The sequence below is a fragment of the Dermochelys coriacea genome, chromosome 8 (assembly GCF_009764565.3).
Source record: "Dermochelys coriacea isolate rDerCor1 chromosome 8, rDerCor1.pri.v4, whole genome shotgun sequence".
NCBI lineage: Eukaryota > Metazoa > Chordata > Testudines > Dermochelyidae > Dermochelys > Dermochelys coriacea.
In genome coordinates, this window is record NC_050075.1 from 104,818,978 (window position 1) to 104,839,645 (window position 20,668).

The 20,668-nt window shown below is 40.3% G+C and overlaps 1 protein-coding gene across 5 annotated transcripts in view; it reads right to left on the reverse strand.

The window, feature by feature from the left end:
• MAST2 (microtubule associated serine/threonine kinase 2) overlaps positions 1–20,668 on the reverse strand; it is a 401,769-nt gene that overhangs the window by 180,179 nt on the left and 200,922 nt on the right. For 3 of the 5 annotated variants that reach the window (XM_043491345.1, XM_038412329.2, XM_043491346.1), the window contains one exon: positions 5,187–5,393. The exons of the other annotated variants lie outside the window; for them this stretch is intronic. In XM_043491345.1, the coding sequence (XP_043347280.1) occupies positions 5,187–5,393 (207 nt within the window). The remainder of the gene's footprint in view (positions 1–5,186; positions 5,394–20,668) is intronic. 5 annotated transcript variants of the gene reach the window in all.

Here is a 20,668-nt window from a genome sequence, read left to right on the forward strand (position 1 = left end):
GGTATGGTTGTGAAATATGGCCAAGTGTCATTTGGTAATCTGAGTTGCCTCATACCTAGAGAAGCATTTGTCAAACCCAAACAATAAAAATACACCCAACACATCCATTTAATGTTTTTGAGACCATTCAGCCTCTTCCTGTTGATAAACTTGCATCTAAAAATGATCCCAAATCACGTACATAACATCAATAATACTTACCTAATTTACCCATTGTCAGTGTCTCTCAGTTACTACCCTGGGTGTGCCACCTGAGTCCCTTTTAGTGATCATAAAGAAGCTCACCTTTATTTTCTGTTAAACCTGAGGTACACAATATTTCTATTCCTAATTAGATTGCATCTCTCTGAAGCCAACAACCTCCATCACTAGCACTGACGTCAGCTGTACAACAGCCTCTCATCTGTCCATGCAGAAAGACTGAAAGCATCATGAAATAGTTGAAAGAAAAAGAAGGAGAAAATGGATTACCGATGGCCAAATGTGATAAACTTCTAACATTAAAATGTACAGTTTTAGTTACTGGAAAATGCAACTCCTCATCCACAGTTAGGGGAACTCACTGCAACCTGACCGACCTGTGTGCTTTAAACCAACTAGATCAGTGACAGTAAATAGCTTACCAGGATGAACCTTTGCTCTAACTTGGCAGTGAGAATACCCATAGCTGGTAGGGTAACCAAGTAAACAAAACTACAACAAAGAAGGATAGGATAAAACAGGATCAAGAGCTGCACAGGTGAAAGCAAAAACTTACAAAGAACAACAAATAAAAAGTTATTATAGAGCTGAGCTTTCATAATGCAGCCACACATCTCTGAATCATCAACTGTCTGGTATCCAGAGAGCAGATGTCCAGAAGGTCTGCATATGTGAACGTTATTCTAACCATGAACAGCCCCGGGTAAAGCTGAAATAGAACTCAACACAGACATTTACAGGGACTATTCCTATCATGAAAATTATTCACTGACCCATTTATGTCTGCGTCCCTTGAAAATTTTTGACTGACAGGAAAAAGCACTGTATCTTGCAAAAATGTCTTATGGTTTGATATTTTTTTAAATACTATTAGCCCCCATGCCAAAAAAAATTCATTTCAAAGAAATTTAACACTAGTCTAATATAGATAAGCACCAGAGTTAGACTGGTAAACTGGTAAGCAGCACATGGAGTTAATAGCATTAAACTACACTTATTAGATTTGAATGTTACCCAGTATTTGCCCTGTAGTACTGTATATTTTTTTAAATTGAAACAAGATGAAAAACAACATTTAAACTTTATCACCATTTCACTGGTCGCCTTCAAACATGCTCTTCGCTCTATTCTGTGTATTATCAAAAGAAGTCATGTGTCATTCTCTCCAATGACTGACTTCCCCAGAAACCAGAAGCTGACCAACAACTGGGCTGCCCCAACGTCTCCATCCTTATGCACATAGACCAACTGTGAGGCCAACACAATAGGCCAACTGTGAGAACTAAAATGGACTTTTCTAAGTTTACTTGGAGCCCTGAACACTGCAGGAGACAGAGCAGGGACAAGGTTGTCACTCAAGCTTCTTGATACGACTTCCCTGGGAATAACCAGATGTAGAGGTAGCAGAACACTGATGAGCCCTGAGAACAGCAGTGGACTGCCACTGCTGATTGCACCTTGGTGAATACCCTTGGTGCTGCTGAAATGCCAGAGGGGAGCACTCTGAACTGTTAATGTTCTAGGCTCCTGGAGAATCATTGGAATCTTCTGCGTGCAGACCGGATATCTATGTGAATATAAGCCAAGAACTTTAATTTAATTTAAACCAAGAACTGTGAACCAGTCACCCTTGTTCTATGATAGGATTATAGAGGCCAGGGTGATCATTCCAAATCTCAGGCAGCAAATAAAAGCATTCAGCTGTCTGAGATCTAGCATGGGCTTCCAGCTTCCTTTCTTCTTGGGGGATGAGGAAATATTTTGAATACAATCTTTTTCCCCCATGCTGAGCTAGTACCAGTCCTGTGGTTCCCAGATGGAGTAGGTAGTCTACTTCTTGTCTGACGAATCTCTCATGAGAGGCATCCTTCAAGAGGGATGGGAAAGGGAGAATACCTCTACTGTATTACCAGTGATGATAATTTCCAGAACCCATCTATCTGATGTTATGAGGTGCCAAGCATGGAACAAATGGCCACCAAATGGGGTGCAGGAGTCTGGACAAGGTAAATGTGGAAGTGGGGCTACTTTGCAACTCTCAAAAATCCTGTCAAAAGGATTTTTTGGTGGGTGGCTTGGACTGGAAGGAGAATGAAGGCACGACATTATGATTACTATGCTGCATTCTCTGGCATTTCAGAGGTCGTTCATAAGCACTCTGATGGTAGAATGATTAAGGATCTGGTTGTTGTATATAGGGATGAGTCTTGGGATAATTCTTGCATGGTGCTAGGGTATAGCCACTCAGTGAGTGAAGGGATGCTCTTGAGTATTTGAGGGAATGCAATGACTGATTTTTGTCCTCATTGAATATGTTATTTTCCTCAAAAGGCAGATCTTCCATAGTGGGCTGGTCTTTCTTGGGAAATCTGGAGTTTTGGAGGCACAAAACCTGTCTTATTATTATGGACATTGCAATCAAGCAGGAGGCTATATCTGCTGCACACACTAAGGCCCGGATGGCCAATCTAGCCAGCAATTTGCCTTCATTGATAATTGCTGGGAATTAAAGTATCTTCTTGATGGAGTTTGTTGGTGAATTCCAAGAACTTATTATAATTAATAAAAATCATACTTTGACAGTAAAGCTTGACAGTTTGCTATGTGGAACTCTTAGCTCACCAAAATGAAGTTCTTTCTTCTGAAGAGGTCTAAACATTTGACCTCCTTATCAGAGGATGTAAATCTTGAGCAGTTTTGCTTGCCCTTTTGGGTGGCAGTTTGCGCCACTTGAGAATTCAAAGCAGGATGTGAAAATAAGTATTCTGCTTTCCTAAATGGCACAAAGTATTCCCTCTCTGTTCTCTTTGGAGTGGGAGAACAAGTGGCGGGAGTACGCCAGACCATCTTGGCCAGTTCGAAGATGGTCTCACGAAGTAGCTGTTCCATCTTACTGGAACCCGCAATCTGGAGGATGTCTAGTAGCTTATGAGGGGTGTCCTGTACTTCCTCCAGGGGAATTTGGAGAGAGTCTGCAATCCTCCTCAGGAGGTGCTGGCACTGCCTGTAGCAGTTGGGTGATGACAACGAAGCTGGTGCGACCATCCCATTTGCAGGCGATGATAACCTTGCCCAGGTGAATTGTTCTGCCTAGTCTGTCAGGTTGCTCGTCTTCCTCAGATAATTCCTGAGGGTTTGATGTTCTTCTCTGCGTGGGGAAGAATGTCTTGACTCCCGGTATGATCTTACAGATTCAGGATGTCACATATATGTATCCCAGGAACCCCCCAGTAAGGCCAATGTGAGGAATCATAGGGGAATTGGGGCAGTCCCCATGGAAGGGGTACCATTGGTCCCAAGGTGTGCACAGTCCCTCCTGTGTGAGAGCAAAGGTGTCCATGAAATCTTGGACCCTCTGTCAGGGCTGAACCCCGTCTTGATGGTGTGGTAAAACTCTCCCGCTGACACTGAGGAGAAGGAGCCTTCTATGCTGATCCACTGTGCCATTGGTACTGGAGATCTTATTATGCGTCAGCTGGACGATGGTACTGGAGAGTGGCGAACTGATGGTGCGAGACATCACTGGCTAGTACCTCGTCCAATAGTATTGGCAATTCTGGATCCAGGTAGATAGTGTCCTCTGGAGCAGTGTATCTAGCCCCCCCCCACAAGACAACGCACCAGGCTTCTTTCCCTTATTGGCACCAGTGGTACTGGCTTTGCCCTAGTCTTGAGTATCAACAATCCCTTCTCTTTCATGGTACTGATGACGTAGAAGGCATCTGCTGCCTTCTTTTCTTCACTGATGCCAATCTTGGGCCCACTCCATCAAGTAGGGCTGGTTTCAGGGCATTCTTGCCTTTCAGTACCAAGAAATCAACTGTACTCTTGTGAGCTCCTGACACTCTGGTGCCAGGGTGCAAAGTTTTACTGGACTTAGATGGCATCAGAGAGGAAGTCCTCGTTTTGGATCATGACTTGGAGGGAGATCTCATGTTTCTTGTAAGAATGTTTGCTCTTACCCTCCTCATACCTTTGTTTGGAAGAGCCATCTTATTTGCCAAGATTCTCCCCAAAGCTGGAGACCACTGTCCTTGGATGGGTGCTTCACGGTGTCTCTGTCTGATGTACATGGAGGTCTGATCAGCTGGGATTGAACTGGGGCCTTAAAGCACAGTCCATCAGGAATCTTTTAACCCTGTGCACATGGGCTTGATGCTGCATTTAGAAGGGACATGAGCATTCCCAAGGCAATGGAGGCATGTGTCGTGGTCATCCCTGGCAGGCCACACAGTCTTTGAATCTCAGGATCCTGGGCATACTAGGCACCCCACAGGGGTATGGGGGAGGGGAGGACGGGACGGGACACCCAAGCCCTCAGGACTACTAAACTGTCTACAAACAGGTTTTTAAAATTATTTAAAACTAACGACAAAGTTCTGAAGAAGAATGCTAGCTAACACTGCAGACACTGAAGAGTTTCAGTCTCAGACCATGGGCAGTAGAAAGAAACTGGAAAGGCAGTCAGCCCATGCTGCCACTCATGACCTTGGTTTGAAACACAAGGAGAAGGGCAGAAGTGTGAACCAACAGACACTGTTAGCAAAAATCTTCCAGTCTCAAGCATGCACATCTCGAGTGGAACACACATGGGATGATCACTCGAAGAACAAGAAAATTCTTTCATACCATTTGTTCTGCAATAGCACCACAAGGTTTAAGGAACTGAACAACATTTTAGCAGTAACAATGAAGAGTTAATTTCTAAACTCATGTAGTATGCTAGTTAGTATGTATGCATGCATGCATGCCTATGTATGTACGTATATAGCTTTTTTCCTTATTCTAGACCTTTACCTGTAGGTGAACTAACAGTTTGGACAAACATGCAAAACAGACCTGAACACCATACAGTTAAATATAAACACAAAGTCTGTTTATTTTTTTTAGATGTTATTCTCTAGAATTATTAACTAATGAAAAGTTTATAAGTTGTTACACTGGAATCAAATTGTTAATTGTTCCTACTTTATGTTTTTCCTTACCTCCACTGTAGCGGATTGCTGTAGCAGGGACTAGCAGGGTTACTCTGGGGTTGTGGGTTCAGGTAAAAGACTAAAGGAGAAGTTGCAAGAGCACAATCCGCACTAAATGGGATTTTAAGGTGTTGTAGACCTGGAGCAGATGTAGGAGAGAACATGTGCTGATGAACTTCACTTCCTCGGCAGTGGGAGTACAAAGGAGAGGAGATTCTGACAAGGTACCACAATAGAAATAATCAGTGTCAATGTCACGTGTCATTGCTTTTATTTTTAAAACAAAAATTTAAAAGTTTTTCTATTAAAGTAATTTAATAAACTAAGTGGTCAAAAATCATCCTTTTAATCAACATCTGATCTTGTTCAACTGTTACGTTGAAATAACCGAAACGTTACTGGTAGCCAATGCAACACTAACTCAACATTATTTTTTCCCTGTGGAATTATTTGATCCTGAACTGGCCAAATTTTCCATGCCAAACGTAAGATAATATGCAGTGTAGTTGTAGCCGTGTCAGTCCCACGATATTAGAGAGACAAGCTGGGGGAGGTAATATCTTTTATTGGAACAACTCATGCCAAACAAGCTTTTCCACCTTGCATTTTGTTGTGACACTGGGAGTACCTTTCCCAGACCTGAAGAAGAGTTCTGTGTGTCTCGAAAGTTTGTATCTCTCACCAACAGAAGTTGGCCCAGTAAAAGATATTACCTCACCCACCTTGTTTCTCATACATAGGTGTGTTAGAAATACAGTAACTCCTCACTTAAGGTCCTTCCACTTAACATTGTTTCAATGTTACATCCCCGCTCCATTAGGGAACTGGCTCCCTTGAAGTTGTGCAATGCTCCCTTATAACGTCATTTGGCTGCCTGCTCCGTCCACTGCTTGTAGGATTCTCTGGAAGAGCAGCGACTTTACAAGGGAGCATTGCACAATTTCCTCTTCTCCGCCTCCTCCTCCTCCTTCCCAGAGCTTCGCCAAACAGCTGTTTGGTGGCACTTAGGATTTTCTGAGAGGGAAGGGGAGGAGCGGGGACACTGCACGCTTGGGGAAAAAGGCGGCAAGGCAGGGGTGGGGGGAGCTTCGCTGCCAATGGGTGCAGAGCACCTGTTAATTTTTCACCATTAACTGGGATTGAACTCTGCCATCATTCAGGAGGCTGGAGGGAAGAGCTTCACAAACATCATTGCTGAGTATAATATTAAATTGCTTGTTTAAAACTTACACTGTTTATGTATACAATACCTTTTGTCTGGCAAAAAAATTTCCTTGGAACCTAACCCTCCCCCCCATTTACATTAAATCTTCTGGAAAAATTGAGTTTGTTTAATATCGTTTCTCTTAAAGTCGCATTTTTCAGGAACATAACTACAATATTAAGTGAGGAGTTACTGTACTTACTGTGAAAAGTAAATTACACAGATCCTTAAATAGAAAACATCTAGAACATCTTCAAAGAGCTTTACAAACATTAACTAATTTAGCCTGACAACAACACTGTGAAGTAGATATTCTAATTTCAGTGATGGGAAAATTGAGGCACAGAGGAATTATGTTACCAATCACAGTAGATCAATTGCCAGGACCAGGATTAGAATTAGGAAGACTCCCAACTGTGTGCTCATTTCTCTAAAGTATGGACTGGATGAATTGGATGAATGTACTATAAGGTAGATGGAAAGCTGGCTAGATCATTGAGCTCAACAGGTAGCAATCAACGGCCCCCCACTATAGAAAGGATGTGGACAAACTGGAGAGTGTCTAATGGAGGACAACAAAAATTATTAGGGGGCTAGTGCACTTGACTTACGAGGAGAGACTGAGGGAACTTGGCTTATTTAGTCTGCAGAAGAGAAGAGTGAGGGAGGATCTGATAGCAGCCTTCAACTCCTGAAGGTGGGTTCCAAAGAGGATGGAGCTCAGCTGTTCTCAGTGGTGATAGATGACTGAACAAGGAGCAATGGTTCAAGTTGCAGTGGGGGAGATCTATTAGGAAAAACTATTTCACTAGGGGGTGATGAAGCACTGGAATGCTTTACCTAGTGAGCCAAGTTTCAGAGTAGCAGCCGTGTTAGTCTGTATTCGCAAAAAGAAAAGGAGTACTTGTGGCACCTTAGAGATTAACAAATTTATTAGAGCATAAGCTTTCGTGAGCTACAGCTCACTTCATCGGATGCATTCAATGAATTCAATAAATTTGTTAGTCTCTAGGGTGCCACAAATACTCCTTTTCTTCTAGTGAGCCAAGTATCAGAGGGGTAGCCGTATTAGTCTGTGTCCACAAAAACAACGAGGAGTCCTTGTTGTTTTTACCTTGGGAGGTGGTGGGATCTCCATTCTTAGAGGTTTTTAACGCCCAGCTTGACAAAGCCCAGCTGAGATGATTTAGTTGGGGTTGGTCCTGCTTTGAGCGGGGGGGGGGGGTACTAGATGACCTCCTGATGTCTCTTCCAACCCTAATCTATGATTCTATGATAAAGAAAAAAATGCCTGGGCTATTAAAATAATTTAAATGTATTAATTTCAAATATATGAAAATCTTTTTTTACCCCAGATTTTTAGCATGCTGAAGGAAAATAATTTGTGTATATTTACATAAGAGAATATCATAACTATAGCAACATGAGTTACTACACTCCAAACAGCTGAACGTATTTTAAGGTCCAACCCTGCACTCCTTAGTGTGACAAAACTGGCCAAATGCTGGCTGGCTGGCTGGACCCTTCACAAAGTATTCCAAAAAATATTCTTTGAAGAAAAATATTGCATTTGCTACCAACACCACAGGTCTGCTAGGCCTGTTTACACAACTCAGTATCGAATTTACCTTAACAGCTACACATTAATACCAAGAACTATTGTTTTGACCACTTAAGTTTCTTGAAAACTAATTTGGATAGGATTTTCATCATGACCAACAAATAAATCAACTTCATCTGAAGTTACAATTGGAATATTTTGCATTTCACATTAGATAGTATAATAATTTTTTCCCCACCAACCCAAAGATGCATGGGCTGTTATACCAGAATTAAAAGACAAATTTTAAATAATTAAATATAAACCATAAATGCCACCCTCATATTAAAACTATGATCCTCAATCAAGATTTTACATATCAAAAAATGAAAAAATTCAATCCTTACATGTAAATGAAGGCTCAATTATTAATTATTTTAGTTTTGGGAATGCAGCAAGAATTGTGTTGTAGACAGGAGTGATATGTACTATACCAGACAGTAAGATTGTACAAGATTGTAAATTCTTTGTGGCAGGGACTGTGTTTTTGTTCTGTGTTTGTACAGAGCCTTGCAAAATGGGGTCCTGGCTAGGACTTCTGGGTGCTACAAGGTGGTATTATTATACAAATAATAAACAACATATGTTGTATTAACTGGGCATAAATATTAACCTACTTTTCTTTTGGTAATACATACATACATGAAAGAGCTTCATCTGTCCTGTTCAAAACATTAAATACAGTAGTATGAAAATTTAGCAAAAAGAAAAGGAGTACTTGTGGCACCTTAGAGACTAACAAATTTATTAGAGCATAAGCTTTCGTGAGCTACAGCTCACTTCATCGGATGCATTTGGTGGGAAAAAAAAATTTAGGATAGACTTTGGTTATTGTTCTTTTGGGCCCAAATGTTGCATGTTAAAATACTGAAATTATCCAGAGCTGCTAATGTTGCCTGCTTTAAAATTGCCTAATGAAACCAAATGCATCTGATCAGTAAGCAACCCTTAGTTTCTGGAAATCCCCACTAGCAATATGTACTTAAACAGCTGATGGGGCTTACAATCTGCTGACAGAAAGGTTAAGCCTTCCTCTTGTCCTCCTCCTCTTCCTTCATCATGGACTACATAACACAGATTCACTTAGCCTCCATGCTTACATCCATACTCTTTATATAAAATTTCTTTAATTTTTAAGATCAAAATAACACTAATAATGACTTGCTCTTATATAGTGTTTCTCATCAGAAGATTTCAAAGCGCTTTACAAAGGAGGTAAGTATCAAAATAAAATATGTTCCATAAATCGGTATACTTAAAATGCCTAGAGTTGTACATTAAGATGAAAATTTCAGGTAATGCAGCAAAAAGATTCTCATCTCACCTAAAATATTTGGAATGTATTATTTTAAAAGGAAGGGGGGCTTCAGCTGCTTTGAGCTTTCTCACTGCTCTTATTCTGATAGATTAAAGTTTATTTCCCTTTTAATCTGTTTAAATAACCCTGTTTTTTAAATAAAAGAATACAAAAAGCACAGAGTATGATGAGTGTTCAGTTCTACCATATCACTTAATGCCATGTACAATACTAAACATATATTAGGTGCCCATTTAAACAATTATTTTTAAAACTATAAAAGATTGCATTCATCTGGCAACACTTTTACTTCCAGTACATCATTCACCACAGAGTTTTGGAAAATAATATTTCCTACGTAAAGCTAAATGAAAAGTTTGACACTGATAAAATGCTCCTTTAATGATTAATCCTCTTCTAAGTTAAATTAAGATGACATTTGTTGGCCATGAAAAATTCTGGTATTTTCCCTGGTAGTTTTCATATGCAATGCTAAATTGTAATTTTTTTTTCACAACAGTCCTTACTGGATCCGCAGAGATGGGGCTCCAAGTCTATGTTGCCTCCGTTTCATCATTGTACTTTCTGATACACTGTTTCTTCTCAGACTAAGAGGTTTAAAGCCAGAAAGGAGAACCTGCTGTTATCACTCCACTGCAGAGTACAGAACAATCAATGTAATACAGAGCTCTTCAAATATCCCAAGTGTCACCACAGACTTTATGAATTCTGTAACAGTCCAGACTAATCAGCCAGCTCATGTCAAAATCTAATTATTTTTAAAGAAGTCTTCCACAAGTCTATTTCTAGCATCCATGAACAGGAAATGAAGACCAACAGTATGCAGCAGTAGTACTGAGAAGCCAAAGATACAATCTAAACAATCTGATCCGTCATACAGACAGCAATGTACTACTGACATCACTCACACTTAGAGCACAGCAAATCAGTGGCAAACTTTTTCTGGGCTTCAGACAGAAGTGTCACGTTCACTCTTAGTGAATCACAAGAAAAATGCAGAACCAGAGAGAGATATGGCATACTAGAAAAAACTCTGGCAGAAATCTCACATACCAGCTCAAAAATTCATCCTGTGATAGGAATGCAGTCATTGCTCCCACCCAGAGCCTCTGGGAAAGTCATGAGCAGTGAAAAGAACAGCTGCTCTTTACTGGGGAGAAAACATGCTAAATATCCCATTTTTGGAAATCAAACTGTGTAAGAATCTACAGAACTTCCATCTTAAAAAATTCATAATGTGTTAATTTGTTAAACTATGAATTTTACCACACAAGTTAAACATATCAGGAATAAATACATAAACAGGTTATATTCTAGCTATTTCTTCTTTCTTTCTTTATGAACTTCAAAACTACAAGGACAAATTGGCACTAGAACACACCGTCAGAGGATATTGAGGACACTAGAAAAACACAAGGCTACACTATGATAATAATCTTTTGTAGGTTCAAGAGGTTCCCTTGCATCCCTTAAATCTCTGAATCTTGCATTTTAGTTTTTGAATGGTAATTTCTATCATTAACTCAAATCAAACTCATGCTATTTTGCATGGTTGTCACAAACTACTGTCCGTCTTTCCTGAAATCCATTATCTGCAGAAAGTTAGCTTTCCAAACTAACATTCCACATGAACATCTTGTCCAGATTTTAACTAAAACACTGTGTCTAAGAGATTGTGGTGTATTTTTAAAGGAGTATTTACATTTTCAAATATTTATAAAACCCACCATTGTGGTTCCTCATTGGATAGCAGGTCAAAATCAAAGTTAAGGTCCTCATCTTTAAAGCCTACCATGGAAGCGATCCAAGTTATCAGACAAATGCCTCTCTCTACAGCAGGGGTCCCCAACACAGTGCCTATGGGTGCAATGGCGCCTGCCAGGACAGTTGTGCATGCCCGCAGGACACCGGGCTGCCGAAAATGCCGCCGAGAAGCGTTGCCGTTTCTCGGCAGCGCTTTTTTCCGCTGCCGCTTTTTGGCAGCATTTCGGTGACGGGGTGCCACAGTCTTCTGGGAATAGGAATGTGCTATTCCCACAGAAAGGTTGGGGACCACTGCTCTACTGGATCACGACCTCCGCTGACAGCTATGTTTCACAGGAACAATGGAATTGTCAACATAAAAAATGAGACCTATACACCCAGGAAATGGAGTTTTCTTGACTACTGGTCCTCAAATCTGGAAGATGTCAGGACTATCACATACCTCAGAACCGTCAGAGCAAAATGAAAAACCCAGCCACCTTCCCACAATTAGCACCACCACCAACAAAAAAACAAACAAAAAACCCCAAACAAACCAGAATACCAATTCTCTGGTGGAGGGTGAAGCAGAGATATTTACATGTACACTATATAATAATAATTTTATTATGGTCCTGGTATGAAAATTAGGTAGATTAAATAGTGGCAAATTTTAATTAAAAAACTGCATACAACATTTTCCCCATTTTTAAAATATTGCTAAGAACTTCCTCAAACACACAGATCAATCCTAAAATCCTTCTCATGTACCAATTTCCCCTTTATAAACTATACTTCAAATAATTTCAGCAAGCCCCATATACTACTGGCAACACTACTATGGAGCCTCTGTAGGCGCAACTCCACACTTTCCAGCTCCTGACTCAGCACCTCATATCAATTTAAGAGCACTAGGTTATTTTTAATCTACTGCTTGTGAATGTTTCTCTTCTGAGTTGAAGGGAGGAGTATAGTTAGAATGTAAAGTCTCTCTCATCCATTTATAAAAAAAATACCACAAACTGAAAAGGCATTATTCTTCTTTATTTCCAAATCCAAGATAGCACAGGATGGGAACAGAATGCCACATCCCACTTCCTTCTTAGAGCACCATGGGACATTTTTTGCCCATTTTCTTCATATTATATTCCCCCCACACTTGAGGCATTGTACTGTCATGGCTGCCTTTCTCCTAAGTCAGGGAAAACTGCACATGACTCATCGACAGAACTACCTTATTGCCAAGAGAGACTGAAACCGAGTGATATCATGCATTTCTTCCCAGGAATAACTGTACTGTCTCCATAACTTCCACGCTCTCTGAGCATGAAAGGGGAAAGAGACAGACCAGAATTCAAACCAAGTACTCCTGTACAGCAGTGCACAGCCTGTCCACTAAGATACCAGAGTCTCCTATATTGAGCAATGGTGATGTCTTACCTTATCTCTTTGGATATTTGCAATATTAGGGAATATTTGCCTCCCACTTCGCTTTGACACTATATTTGCACAAAATTAATAAGTGTGATAACATTAGCAAGGCTCCCCATAATCACTTATAACCATAACCATGTTAGGTTTAATCTTCACCTAATATACTGACCAAGAGATTTTGTTTTCCCACCCATATGATATCCAAATTATTAGTACCGAACCAGAGTATATAATCTTTATTTAATTAAGGTCTTTGTACAAAAGACTAGAATAAATGTGCAAATTCTCTTCCCATGCTTGCCTTTATTCTCTTCAGTCCAGCAAGTCAAAATATTTTCCTTGTTTTCTCCAGCTAAAATTTTTGTTTCCTCAGTTTTAAGTATGAAGGTTTAGAAAGATTAGAAGTAGAAACAGGTATAGTTTTAAGCTTGGGTTTAGCACATTCTCTGGAAGCAATTTACTTCTGTATAATTCTACCGAGAAGAGATTTGGGAGAAAATTTACTAACAATCACTAACATTTATTTAATTCAACATCCCTGGATGGGTCAGTGGCAACAGAGATAGAACCAAGGACAAGGTTCCATATCACAAAGATATTAGCAGATTCATACATGTCCAGACAATGATTACCCATTAGAGAGGGACCAAGAACTAACCACACTGTGTGTATGTGGGTTACACATTTGCTTTTGTCAAATAACATGATACTGCACAATGCATTTATTAAAGACCCAAATAAAAGTTTGGGTAAGGCAAAAATAGCTATATATAAAAAAAGGTGTCTTTGACCACCAAAACAGCGAAGAATCTTTATAATTTAACTACATGCATAAATGCATCATAAATAAAAGCTAATCCTCTTCCAGGAGAGAGGATGGCAAATTCTGTAACTGATGTGCACCATCTTAGAAAGACAAAGTGGGTGAAGTAATATCTTTTATTGAACCATCTTCTATTGGAAAGAAGATATGCTTTCGAGTTTACACAGAGCTCCTCTTCAGATCTGGAAAAGGTACTCGGGCTATGTCTACACTACAATTTACATTGCAGAACTTATGTTGCTCAGGGGTTTGAATAAACCCCACTCCAAGACTGACATAAGCTACACCAACATAAGCGCTGGTGTGGACAGCGCTATGTCGGTGGGAGAACTTCTCCCATCGACGTAGCTTCTGCTGCTTGCAAAGGTGGTTTTATTATGCCGATGGGAGAGCTCTCTCCCATCGGCATAGAGCTCCTTCACCAGACGTGCTGCAGCTGCATCACACTGCTGCAGTGCTGGAAGTGTAGACATGCCCTCAGAGTGTCACACAACCAAATACAAAGCGGAACAGATGGTTTAGCGTAACTAGTTAACAAATATTGGTAAGAGACGATTCAAGATGAAGTAGCCAGTTAACACCTCTGCAGTCATAGGACAAAAAAGGGGGGTTAGTGGATTACTGATTCTTGTAATAAGCCATAAATCCAATGACTTTGTTAAGTCAATGATTTTTAATGTCTAGCAAAGTTATGAATTTAAGCTCCAGGCTTGTCTTTTGAAGGTGTTGTGTGAGTTTCCTTTGAAGATGAAGACAGAGGTCATATATGGAGTAACTGCTTTGTGAAAAGTGTTCACCGACTGTTGACATGGTGTTTTTGTCTTTTATCATTTTTCTGAGACAAGGTGGGTGAGGTAATATCTTTTATTGGACCACTTTCTGTTGATGAGAGAGACAAGCTTTCAAGCTTACACGGAGCTCTTCAAGTATGAGATGAGTTTGTAGAGTTTCTCTTGGAGTTGTTTGGGGAAGGATTTGAAAACATACAAAGATGCAAGAAGATGCAATTTTGGGTTGCATTAACAGAGGCATAGCATGCAAGTTACAGGAGGTGATAGTACACCAGACCCTCGCTAGAACGCGGGGTTCTGGATCCATGCACGGTACCGCGTTACCATGGATCCCAATTTAAATATTTAAATTTGGGATCCATCACCACGACCGCGCTACATGTAAATTCCATGCTATAGAGATGTGTGCTCTAGCAAGGATCCACTGTACCACTCGACTTAGTGCTGGTTAGGCCTCAGCTGGAGTACTGTGTCCAATTTTGGTCACTGCTATATATAGGGCCCTACCAAATTCACGGTCCACTTTGGTCAATTTCACGGTCATAGGATTTTTAAAATCATAAATATCATGATTTCAGTTATTTAAATCTGATATTTCATGGTGTTGTAATTGTAGGGGTCCTGACCCAAAAAGGAGTTGTGGGGGGGGTTGCAAGGTTATTTCTGTGTGGCTGCTGCTGCCGGCATCGCTACCTTCAGAGCTGGGAAGCAGTGGCTGCTGGCCGGGAGCCCAGCTCTGAAGGCCAAAGTAATGGTAGTATAGTATGGTATGGCCACGGTTACTTCTGCACTGCTACTGGTGGGCAACACCTTCAGAGCTGGGCACCCGGCCAACAGCCATCACTCTCTGGCAGCCCAGCTCTGAAATCAACACAGACGGGTGGCAATACTGTGACACCACCCCCCCAAAATAGCCTTGTGACCCCCCCTGCAACTCACTTTTGGGTCAGGACCCCCAATTTGAGAAACACTGGTCTCCCCTGTGAAATCTGAATAGTCTAGGGTAAAAGCACACAAAAGACCAGATTTCATAGTCCGGGATGCGTTTTTCATGGCCATGAATTTAGTAGGCCCTAGCAAAACAGACAGGATGTAGAGAAACTGGAAAGGATACAGAGTGAGTGGCAAAGATCATCAGAGGGATGGAATGTAAGCCAGATGTGCAGAGGCTGAAGGAACTGAGTATCTTTAGTCTGGAGAAAGAGGGAGATTGGGGTAGGGGGATGGGGGAGGAGAGAACATGATGGTCTTCAAATACTTCTAAGGCTCTCATAAAAAAGATGAGGAAAAACTGTTCTGTCTTGCCACAGAGAGCAGGCCAAGAGGCACTAGGTTCAAACTACAGCATAGCAGATTTAAATTAAATCTCAGGGAAAACTTCCTAACTGTAAGAACAGTGGGACAATGGAACAAACTTCCTCAGGAAGTCGGGAAAACTCCTTTACTGGAGGTTTCAAAATGAGACTCGATAGCCATTTGTCTTGGAAGGTTTACACACAACAAATCCTTCACCTTGGCAGGGGGTTAAACTAGATGACCCTTGCACTCCCTTCTAACCCTTCAATTGACCACAGTTTACTCAGGAATTTAAGGATATCATCAAATGCTTCTCCAAAAAACTCCAAGAAAAACTCTATTAACTCATCCCCCATGAACCCACCCCAGGGACCTTCTACATGCTTCCCAAAATACACAAACATGAGAATCCAGGAAGACCCATCATATCTGGCTATGGCACTCTTTCTGAAGGAATAGCGGGACTCAGAACCTATCCTCAAACCACTCACCATACAAAGGGCCAGCTTCCTCCACAACACAATCAACTTCTTCCATAAACTCCACAACATAAACAACCTCTTTCAGAATATCATGCTTGCCACCATGGATGTCAATTCCCAATATACCAACGTTCCTCACAATGATGGCACAGCTACCTGCCTCAAATATTTTCAAGACAAGGGACAACCCTCAGATATGCATCCGTAACAATTTTATATTCAACAACGAACGCTTTGTCCAAACCATGGAACAGCCATGGGTATTAGGATGGCTCCCTAATATGCCAACCTCTTCATGGGCCACCTTGAACAAGAATTTATGGACAAATGCACCATGAAACCAATGATATAGCTGAGATACATCAATGATATTTTCATCCTCTGGACAGACGACCTAAACTCCTGCATAGATGTCCACCACTACTTCAACAACCTCCACCCATCCATTAAACTCTCTCTGGAACATTTCAACACTAGCATCCATTTCCTGGACCCCACAATCAACTTCATCTATCGAACCCTTCAGATAACTATATACAAGAAACCCATGGATCACCACACTTATCTTCATAGATCTTGTAATCACCCCAATCACACCAAGAAATCTGTTATCTACAGCCAGGCACTCAGATTCCACAGAATATGATCCAAGGAAAATGTCTGGGATATACACCTTAACACACTCAAAACCACCTTCACTAAGCAAGGACACTCCACCAGAGAAGATGACCGCATCTTGGAATGCCACCCAAATACCCTGAGATAATCTGCTTCAATATAGAAATAGAAATAAGACCCCCTCTGACCACACACCCCTAGTTGTCACCAAGCACCCTACACTTGAACCCATATAGGGTATCCTCAAGTAACTACAACCCATATTTGATGGGAACCTCAACCTGAAAGAAATCTTTTCTGAACCCCCTTTTCTGGCTTTCAAACAATGCCCCAACCTCTCCCAACACATCATCAGAATCAACCTGCCCACAGACCAGGACACACTAATTTAAGCAGCATCAGACCCTGCCAGTACAACAGAAGAAAATTTGCAGACATATCTCCACTGATACAATGATCAGCACCCCCCCCCAACACAGCTTTCAAGATCCATGGGTCCTACACATGTCTCTCACAGCAAGTGATGTACCTCAATCAGTGAACTAAATGTCCCAACAACAATTATGTGGGTGAAACCAGAAAATCACTATGTTCTCAAATGACCTCTCAAAGGAAAATGATAAAAGACAAAAACACCGTATCACTTGTGAATGAACACTTTTAACAAAGTGATCCTCTATATCTGACCTACCAGAGGAAACCTGCACAACACTTTCAAAAGATGAGCCTCGGAGCTTAAAGTAATAACTTTGCTAGACTCTGAAAATCATGGTCTTAATAAAGACACTGGATTTCTGGCTTCTTATAACAATCCAAAAAGAAAAGGAGTACCGGTGGCACCTTAGAGACTAACAAATTTATTAGAGCATAAGCTTTAAGTGAGCTGTAGCTCACGAAAGCTTATGCTCTAATAAATTTGTTAGTCTCTAAGGTGCCACCGGTACTCCTTTTCTTTTTGCGAATACAGACTAACACGGCTGCTACTTTATAACAATCCATAACCCACTAACCCCAGTTTTTGTCCTATGACTACAGGGGTGTTAATGGGCCACTCCATCTTGAATTGTCCCTTAGAAAGTTTAACTACTTATGCTAAACTATCTGTTCGATCTTGTATTTAGCTGTGACACTCTGAATACCTTTCCCACACCGAAGAAGAGCTCTGTGGGAAAGTCCATGATCAAGACATTTAAGTAGGCTAACAGATGGCACCATGATGCAATCAAAAAGGTAGGCCACTGCCTGTATCATGGCATTCTTGCTGGAATATTTAACAATATCTGACCTTTGTCAAATAGGCAGTCTACTGACTGGCTTGCCAAGCCTGTATAACTTAATACAACTAAAGTAGATGATACAGCACTAAAATGGTTTTCAAACAGGATCCAGAGAGTGATCATGGGAAAGAGGAGTAGTTATCCAACGATCTTCATATTTGGGATCTTACATGGATCCATCCATTTCCTCACTGCTTCAGCTTTTACACAAGTCCACTTGTAGAAATGGTGAGACACCCCAAGCTCCACTGCCAAAAATGTATACTGAAGACATCCAACTCTGTCACGTTCCATAAATGCACCAATACCAACACAAGGATGTCATAATGCCTACAAGAGAGGAGCTTCAGGGTGAAGAACAACTGGCTAAAACTGAACCTAGATAAGAATGAGGTAATGAGAGTCAGAAGACAAAATGTTTAAAAGAACTAGCAGAAAGAGCACTCCTCGCCTTTTAACAAAGGCATCCACTCATCAATTGGTCTGAAGCCTCCGGGTCCTGTTGAACTCACCACTGAGCCAAACTGCAATGAAAAAAAAGGAAAAACAAAAAACTTTTTGTATGCCATTCCTCCATGATAAAGATCCTTCTATAGCAATCCATACATTCTTCAGAGAGCATGGACATATATTGTAAAGTACTGTATATTTCCTCACAGTAGGGCTGATGTTGGATGCAATGAAAAGGCTCTAGCTCGCACAGAATATGTGAGTGCCACCTCAATAGGAAGGGCCATCATGAGCACATCACACCTGCGCTCTAATCCTGTCATTGACTCCAAATCAGATTGCATTGTCCCATGGCTAGGTCATGGCCTTGATCCTGTCCATCAAAACAATCAGTGGGTCAGGACTCAGCTACATCACTGACTGTGTCTCCATCTATTACCTGTCAATGCAACTACATTCTGTTGGGACAATGAAGCTTATAAAGCAGAAAAAATCTAAAAATAAAGTGCTCTCCGTCAAGGACATTCAGGTGTGGGACAAATTTCCAGAAGAATTCAGAATGATCCTGAGCCTACCCATCTCTAAGGCACAATGCAAGATCTTCTTTGACATACCATTTCCACCATTACATGAATCATAATTTTTTTTAAAAAATAATTTTCTGAACAGAGACTCTTTAAATCAGGGATGGAAGAACAAACAGTAGACTCCATAGATCTTGCTATGCAGATTTAATTTATATGGGGAGCACTTCAATACTATAGTATTAACAACTCTGAGATAAACAAAGATTTTTGAGATCTACTGATCCGCAAGGCTCTTTCCATTGAGCCATACAATTCTAATTGGTTGATAAGGGCATCTGGGTATCAATCAGAAATAAATGAAAATCACATCATAGTACTAACTTATTAAACTAAACAAAAGTAAACCAATTCAAAAGAACTAGGTCTGACTGACTGCACTACCTATAGTTGCAGGAAACGCAGTAAAATAATTTAGTCAAAGCATCTTTACAAGAAGCATATTGAACACTTTGAAAATCTCTATTCTGTTAAAAATTTAAATCACGTCAGTAGCTGTTATCTTGCTCTTTGCAGTTTGTAGTTTTGACCTTCTAGATACAGAGGCTACTGAAGTTCTCTTCACAGAGGTAATCAAAAAGAAAGGATTGAAGTAACTGAAGACAGATACTTTACAAACAATTCAGCAATATCCATAGTTACTAAATAAACCATCATAAACTGTCAGTGCCTAAAGACCTCACCACAGTGCAATATTGTTAATACTTGTTAATACTTACAATAGCTTTATATTGTACCCGTTAATACTTACAATAGCTTTATATTGTACCCATCTCCATACTTGACCAAGAAACAGGAAAAAACTTTGGAATCCTCGACTCCAGGTCAAAAATGCTTTGTGCCAAAAATCTGAATTGTTACATTAGGTAAAGGCTACAGATGAATAACTAATATCAAGTATTTGTTTCACTGGATTGTCTCCAAATACTTGTCCAAGTGCTCTTATTCAATCACTGTCTTGACTTTTCCCAAATCATGTAAGCAGTAGTGTTACTAAAACCTAATATAAATCTAGCTAAGCTGGTCTAAAAAGTATACTGATGGATAATTGATGTCTGAGTCCTGTGTTCTGTTTTAAGTAACTGATTTTAACACCATCATATGACTTCAACAAAAAGATTCATTCATGCCTCATTAAAAAAAGCCTTTTTACCTAGTCATATTGTTCAGCAGTGAATCACAGGCACCACACAGCACTTTCCCAACATTACTCCTTATACAAAGGAGAGATTTTAAAGAATAAAAATTCAAACTCATTTATTACCAAAACCTGAAATCTAAGACAGTTTATAAAAGGTAACCTAAGGAACTGACTTTGCTTCTGTGATACACAAACTTTAGGGCCTAGTTATTAGTTAGAAGGCTATGACTTTAAGCTTATTGTAGGTTTAAATGGCACACTCGCTTGTTCTTTATATAATCCAGCCACTATGCAGTTTTATTCTACCACAAACCAGACCACAGAAAACTAAACCTAGCAACAGTTAAATTCTCTCAGAGATTATCATTAAAACAGAGTCTCCTAAAACTCTGCAAATGTAAAAAGAGATGTTAAAATGAATAACTGGCTTAATTTTTAAGGTGCTATGTTTTAAGAAATCTGCTTTTTCCAGGTTTCAGAGTAGCAGCCGTGTTAGTCTGTATTTGCAAAAAAGTAAAGGAGTACTTGTGGCACCTTAGAGACTAACAAATTTATTTGAGCATAAGCTTTCGTGAGCTACAGCTCACTTCATCAGATGCAGCTGTAGCTCACGAAAGCTTATGCTCAAATAAATTTGTTAGTTAGTCTCTGAGGTGCCACAAGTACTCCTTTTCTTTTCTGCTTTTTCCAGTTTGCTATTTTATGTTTTGTGGCAATACTTCTATCGTCT